We start from the raw sequence: 6826 nt of genomic DNA, 5'->3' as shown, positions 1-6826 counted from the left end.
GCTGTATCCAGTGTTATCGTTGCTAATCAAGGTAATTCTTCAAGCACCACCCATCTTTCATACCGTTTTCCGCCAGTAATGCAAAACCTCTAAATCGATCGAGTAAATTCAATCGTCATTTGAACAAATTTCTCTCTATTACCATCTATCGTACATAATCGACAAACCCATCAACAAATACGCATACCTACATACACATGTGCATCTATGTACATATACCTGGCGAATAACAATCGCGATAATGCTATCGTGAAAAGAGACTGGGTTACGATAGCGTACCGCGTGACGTGACATTATTGTGCCACTATTATCAAATTTGCCCAATCTTGGGATCGCTTCTTTTGCGGTCAGCTACGAGCCACGTCGTTTCTGTAGTATAGATATACACACATATACGTATTTAATGTGTACTATCACCACGTGACTCTTTTTCTTCGCAACGTTCATTCCACGATCATCTGATTATAACGTCGACCTTTTGCGACTGACACTCTCTCTCTCTCTCTCTCTCTCTCTCTCTCTCTCTCTCTCTCGCACGCGCGCTCACGCTCCATCTCAAAGTTACATCGCTTTGGAGCGTAAGTACTTACTTCTCGCTATATGTACGTATCATATGAATTCGAATAAGTTGCTAACGCGTCATGTTTTCATTTTCAGGGCATGGAGCTATGGGCATAAGTAATTCGATAGGTTCAAACGTATTCGACGTATTGCTTTGTCTGGGTTTACCATGGTTTTTGAAAGCAACATTTTTCCCCACAGTGCCCGACAGACATTACGTGACCATCAATTCACAAGGGCTAGTTTACAGCTCGATATCCTTATTTTCTACTCTTTCCGTTCTCTACGTATCTCTTCTAATTGGTAAATTTAAATTAACGAGATCCGTTGGAATCGCTTGTCTCGTTACGTACGTCATATTTTTGGCATTCGCTTCCATCCTCGAGTTGAATATGTTCTTCGTGGTTAATTTACCAATGTGCGATCATTGATACGTACCTTGCAAACCCATGCGTTTACCGATCTACGCATTTACCCCTCAACATATTTCTACCAAAACTGTTTTTTTATACGGACATCGTTATGTACGATTAAATCGTTCAAGCGCCAATATACGTAAAGTTGCTTTATGCACGATTAACGTTTTGTGCTCGCCAACGCTTGAATTTCTTTCCAAATCGATCAGCCCTTCTTGATTGCATACGCGCGCGCGCGCGCGTTCTTTCTCGTCTCGTCTCGTCTCGTCTCGTCACTTCTCTTACGTGATAAACGCGCGCGCACGCGCACCTGCGTGTACTTACGTTTCGTATGTATGTATCTATCAGTGTTGGGCAAAAGTTATCTTCAATAACAAATAGAAACAGAAACAAGTGAAAGGATAAATTCGATTTATTCGTTATTTGCGAGTAACCGATAAATTCATTTTATGCCTTATCGTAAATAATTCGTGAATAACGAATTGTAAATCCCTACCAACGCCAACTTTACCTTTTCGATCGACGTTACCTGTTTACCTGTTCGCGAGATGTCAACTTGTAATCCTTTACAATTTCACAAGCCACAAGGTGTTGCATGCGTACTTACGTGCAGTCCTGAGTTCGGCAATATCAGTAGCTGCCGAGGTGACAATTGCATATACGAGACTATTTCATCTATTTCGTCTATTTCACATCATGAACAACGAACGAACAACGAATAAAATTTCATCCCAACACTGGTATCTAAGTATGTATGTATGTATGTATGTATGTATGTATGTATGTATGTACACGAACGATTGCCAATAGATATTTATACACCTAAGTTAACTATTTGTAAATTCCAATAAACGGTTAATATCTGACTATAATGCTTTTTAAATAAATTTATTTCGCATAATTATGGTTATTCGCTGTACAAATCACAATTGAACCCAGCTCTCGTCACACAATAATTCGTAAATAATTTCACGTGCCCGGATAAGATGCAAGTTTTAAATGGAATAACGTACAAACGAAAGAAAATCACCTAGAAACGGGAGGATCTTGATTTACTTCAATCGCTGTCCCTGTATTTTTCTACTATATCATTCGTTTAACAAAAGTCAATAAAAATAACAACGAAGATATTTCATCCAAAAAACACATACTTGGAACGTTAGAATTAAGCGAACCGAAATACTTTACAATTGACCGCAATTAGTAATTACAATTTTCTGATGTGTTTTCCCAGTTTGAGAACCGTAGCTTTCAATTTTTTTTACTACACCTATACCATCTGTTACATGACCAAAAACTACATGCTTATTGTCCAACCAAGCTGCTCTTACGGTAGTTAAGAAAAATTGCGAACCGTTGGTATTTGGTCCAGAATTTGCCATGGATAATATACCAGGACCTGTGTGTTTCAATTCAAAATTTTCATCTTCAAATTTCTCTCCGTAAATAGATTTTCCTCCTGTGCCATTGTGATTAGTGAAATCACCACCTTGACACATGAAATTGGGAATTACTCGGTGGAAGGTACTTCCTTTGTAACCGAAACCTTTCTCCCCTGTACAAAGTGCACGAAAATTTTCCGCCGTTTTTGGAACTACATCGGCACGCAATTTCATCACTATACGACCCAATGGTTTATCATCAGCAGCTACGTCGAAATATACACGAGGCAAACCCATAACTGCTATTTTTCTAAAGAGTAATCCAATCTTTCGCAACACTGAGTGTGCGACCGAGCAAGTAGAATCAACCACGCGTCTTGCGGTTGTCTATTCTTTCGATTCAATTTATCTCCACGTCTAAATATTTTTCCTCCCTTTATATATCTTATATACACATATATATCTTCTATTTACACTATTTTATACAAGAGCAATTAGTTAGGTTACATCTCTCCTCTATTTATAAACGTAAGCATATAAAGTACAATCGGCACGCCACCATCGGTATAATTTTGTACGAAATCAAGCATGAACTAACTGCGTTCGTATCGAGTAACAGCGTAACTTGGAATGTAGGAAATTGTTTACATTCCCGTTTCACATGCCTTTCCATTTTTATCTTCGACTGCCTCGCATTTATTCGATATATCGTGAAATTGTATCGAAAATATATAGCTAAATCACCATCACCAGAATTTATGAATTCTAGTGCCATAGATGGCGGTCGTATATCGTATCCTCGAATTAGAGATTCGTCGGCCTTCTACACCCGTTCGAAAAATTTGTGACAGTAAAGTGTGTTGTCGACGCCCAGTTACTCGTCGTAAGTGTTTCGGTTAAATTTTGTATATTTCATTCCTCGATGCAATACGCATTTTAGTAGGGGTGAAATCGTGAAAGATGTCACTGGATATATTTCTCCATACGTTTAAACGATATCGTTTCACAACAGAAATCGATATATTGGACAAAATATAAAAAATGGCGATCTGAAAAAACAATTATTTCATACGAGATATATGTACATACGTGTAATTGGATCGCGGCGGCTCGCTGGGAATTTGCAAACGCGTTGCTTGTCCGTTGTGCAAATATTCTTTCTTGCTCGCTTCACGGAGACCCGAGTACCTTCGAACGTATCGTTGGAGCGTTTAATATTTATGTATTTCCCTTTACTCGATAAAGAGTATTGTACTCTCGACAGGACGTTACGGGATGTAATGGGACGTGACGAAAAGCGACGGAATTCAGTAGGACTAGACTAGACTAGACTAGACTAGACTAGACTAGACTAGACCAGATACGATGAACAAGAACAAGACAAAACTTCGTTTGTATTATCGTTGACGACAAGTAATCTCGCGTAAGAAAACTGTCCATGTGTATTAAATTGTAGATTGTTTTCAGTAATAGGTTACTTCTTCTCTTCGTTTCGCACAGAAATATTCTAGAAAAGCGAGGCAAAAATGCAGACAATTAAATGTGTCGTGGTTGGGGATGGTGCAGTAGGTAAAACTTGTTTGTTAATATCCTATACCACCAATAAGTTCCCATCCGAATATGTTCCAACGGTATTTGACAATTATGCCGTTACTGTTATGATCGGCGGGGAACCGTATACCTTAGGGTTGTTCGATACAGCAGGTAACTAATGCTTTCGACTAAATTTATCATCCTACACGTTCCTTAGGTTCTGTTCCATTCGATTCTACCTCTCTGTATATGTTAATCTTTTGCTCGTAGGTCAGGAGGATTACGACAGATTACGTCCTTTGAGCTACCCTCAAACCGACGTATTTCTCGTTTGTTTCTCAGTTGTATCACCGTCGTCGTTCGAAAACGTCAAGGAGAAGGTACGTCTTGATACCTATCGCATCATTACATCTATCGGGTAAAACAATCCATCGAATCAATTAGAAATCTCTTATCAGTGGGTTCCAGAAATAACTCATCATTGTCAAAAGACTCCATTTTTATTGGTTGGTACCCAGATCGATTTACGAGACGATGCAGCGACTATCGAGAAACTTGCAAAAAATAAACAAAAGCCTATATCGGCCGAACAAGGTGAGAAACTTGCCAAAGAGCTCAAGGCAGTCAAGTACGTGGAGTGCAGTGCTCTTACACAGGTACGAGCCTGTTTACGATAGCGCAGATACGTCGTACAATTTGCAATCGTTTTCAATAAAATCAAAGTGTCATTTTCTGTACTTTTCAGAAAGGCTTGAAGAACGTGTTCGACGAAGCAATTCTAGCGGCACTGGAGCCTCCAGAACCGGTCAGAAGAAGACGATGTATCATTTTGTAGAGCGCAACTAACACCCATTTTAAAATCTGTCAGCGCTGTTCAGCCGATCACTGTGTGAGAAAGTTTCATCATACGGTACATGCGAAACTATTTTCGACTAACGATAGTTCCGATATTTCGATATCGGTACGATCTATCTTTTGTTCTTGACTCGTTCGACGTACGCTCGATTCGAACGAAACATTCACACGGAAAAAAGAAAGAAGTGGAAATAAGCATTTTATGTACAAGAGAGTGTGCACACGTATGCACATAAGTTACGTGTGCACGTGCTTATGTACATATTCACACACACACACACACACACACACACACACACACACACACACACACACACACACACACACACACACACACACACACACACACACACACACACACACACACACACACACACACACTTATCATTTGGTCGATCAGTTGATCGGGGGAAAAGAAAAAAGAATCGACGAATGGTTTTTGCTTAAACCGATTCGCACGGCAGCGAGCGAGTATCGATACATTCTGACGATCGCACGAAAGGGGAACGGTGTAATAATCATCGAAAACTGTGAACATCTACACGAATTTCGTATCAAAAATACCTGTAAAACATTCTTCTATTTAATACGTAAGACGTTTTTATCGATAAATTAGTAGTGTGAATTTTTTAATAAATCAGTTAAAAAAAAAGAGAGAAAAAAAAGGAAAGAAAATATAAGAAGATCGAAAGCAACGAGTGTATTTTTTAAGAATCGTCGTTTCTCTTTGCATTTAATCGCATATTATTCCATCTATCTCTACCCTGACGAACCAACCACCACTTACACCGTGTACATTTGTGGCGCAATGCTCCAAACACATTTTCGAAATGACAAAACGTCGGTGTGCTGTTAAAGCTTTATTTACATACACTGTTTCACGATGAATATCATGGAATAATTAAGTAAACTATAATACATGTAAAACTTGTTTTCCTAAACTTGGCCGTTTACCGTAAAAGTTTGGTATCTAACTTTGGATTAAAATCGATTACATTCAAATATCGCCGCCTTCGACTTCGAACGTTGTCGTCGTCTTACTTTCTACTCTCTAACACGTTTATACTTCACTTCTATTAGGTCGCTACGATACTAACTGTATTTCACTCTCGTTATACGTGTAACTAGACGATGCGCACACCCAAGTTTATCATTGACAAAATGATTCATCGTACATGTCACGGAAGTAAGATTTAAAAGATATTTACGTTCTCCTTATCGTTAATCGCTCATGATCCACTTTAACGTCTCTGCGATGAAAGGGAGAGGCATTAGGACACACACACACGCACGCACGCACGCACGCATTTCTTTGGCATTTTTCGCGAAAGTGTGGAGTTGGAAAAGTAATACGAAATATATTACGCTTTTCCTCGTCGTCGTAGTAAGTGTGTCTAAAGTAAATGAATTCCTATCGGTTAGATTTAAAGTAAACGAATTTCACGTCGCTCCAACGTTTCGTTCGTTCGTTCGTTGTGCTTGCAATTCCAAGCGGTAGATTTCCGAGGAACGGTCTTTCTTTCGCAAGCGTGAAAAGAATAACACGAATACACGGGATCGAAGGAAACGGTGGAAGAGGCGGTAACGAACTGTGTATCATCGAACTGTGAACACAAACCACGAAAGGTGGTACATTAAAAGTACCGTTCGATTCGACAAAGTAGTTCGATTTTCGAAATTCCGCATTACACCGTACTTTTGTCGTAACTTTCTATTTGCATATTTCGCACACTCCTTCTTCTTCTTCGTCTTCTTTGCTATAAAATTTCTAGTCAATTTATCAATTCCACCGCAGAAACAAATTCAATCGAATCTATCGAGAAGATAATTGCTGTCACCTATACTTACACACATGTACATAAACGCCACGAACGTTCTTTGGTTTATAATATTCGTCGATATCCCCGGTAAGTATTTTTTCGTGACTAGAATCGATTCCAACGCCGCATAGAAGGTGTAACGTACAGCAAAAGAAAATTCGTCTTTTGGAATTCCACAGGCTTCGAGTTGATCGATTCTTTCCAGATCACGTTCAACGGAAACGACAGGCAATCGATCATCGACGAAAAATTGCCCGTG

The 6826-nt window shown here is 39.2% G+C and overlaps 3 protein-coding genes across 5 annotated transcripts in view; 2 read left to right on the top strand and 1 right to left on the bottom strand.

Moving 5' to 3' along the window:
• The window catches only part of LOC108580156 (sodium/potassium/calcium exchanger 3-like), a 4201-nt gene extending 2494 nt beyond the window's left edge, over positions 1 to 1707 (top strand). Inside the window, exons 8-9 of the mRNA XM_017943830.1 lie at positions 1 to 31; positions 658 to 1707. The exon at positions 1 to 31 is cut by the window's left edge and continues 71 nt beyond it. Of these exons, the coding sequence (XP_017799319.1) occupies positions 1 to 31; positions 658 to 992 (366 nt within the window). The 3' untranslated portion in view covers positions 993 to 1707. The remainder of the gene's footprint in view (positions 32 to 657) is intronic.
• Positions 1708 to 1957: 250 nt separating this feature from the next.
• Positions 1958 to 2763, bottom strand: LOC108580159 (peptidyl-prolyl cis-trans isomerase). Its single transcript, XM_017943835.1, has one exon. It carries the CDS (start codon positions 2654 to 2656, stop codon positions 2162 to 2164), a length of 495 nt encoding a protein of 164 aa, XP_017799324.1. The 5' UTR covers positions 2657 to 2763; the 3' UTR covers positions 1958 to 2161.
• Positions 2764 to 3172: 409 nt separating this feature from the next.
• On the top strand, positions 3173 to 5077 carry LOC108580158 (cdc42 homolog). 3 transcript variants are annotated; one of them, XM_017943832.1, is made up of 5 exons: positions 3173 to 3242; positions 3860 to 4063; positions 4163 to 4272; positions 4351 to 4548; positions 4638 to 5077. In XM_017943832.1, the coding sequence occupies exons 2-5, from the start codon at positions 3886 to 3888 to the stop codon at positions 4725 to 4727; spliced, it is 576 nt and encodes a 191-aa protein (XP_017799321.1). In that variant the 5' UTR covers positions 3173 to 3242; positions 3860 to 3885; the 3' UTR covers positions 4728 to 5077. The 3 variants fall into 3 exon arrangements, with proteins under 3 accessions (XP_017799321.1, XP_017799322.1, XP_017799323.1); XM_017943833.1 differs by having other exon boundaries at positions 3208 to 3242; positions 3827 to 4063; XM_017943834.1 differs by lacking the exon at positions 3173 to 3242 and having other exon boundaries at positions 3261 to 4063; positions 4351 to 4486.
• The last annotated feature ends 1749 nt before the right edge of the window (positions 5078 to 6826 follow it).

The sequence above is a fragment of the Habropoda laboriosa genome, unplaced genomic scaffold, assembly GCF_001263275.1.
Source record: "Habropoda laboriosa isolate 0110345459 unplaced genomic scaffold, ASM126327v1 scaffold2, whole genome shotgun sequence".
NCBI classification, from domain to species: domain Eukaryota; kingdom Metazoa; phylum Arthropoda; class Insecta; order Hymenoptera; family Apidae; genus Habropoda; species Habropoda laboriosa.
The sequence above is the reverse complement of the archived record's forward strand: the minus strand, read 5'-3'. Positions and strand labels throughout refer to the sequence as shown.

Coding starts and splice junctions, on each gene's coding strand:
- LOC108580159 (XM_017943835.1), bottom strand. CDS start 2,656: ATGGGTTTGCCTCGTGTATATTTCGACGTAGCTGCTGATGATAAACCA.
- LOC108580158 (XM_017943832.1), top strand. CDS start 3,886: ATGCAGACAATTAAATGTGTCGTGGTTGGGGATGGTGCAGTAGGTAAA. Junction 4,273..4,350: donor TCGAAAACGTCAAGGAGAAG/GTACGTCTTGAT, acceptor ATCTCTTATCAG/TGGGTTCCAGAAATAACTCA. Junction 4,549..4,637: donor AGTGCAGTGCTCTTACACAG/GTACGAGCCTGT, acceptor TGTACTTTTCAG/AAAGGCTTGAAGAACGTGTT.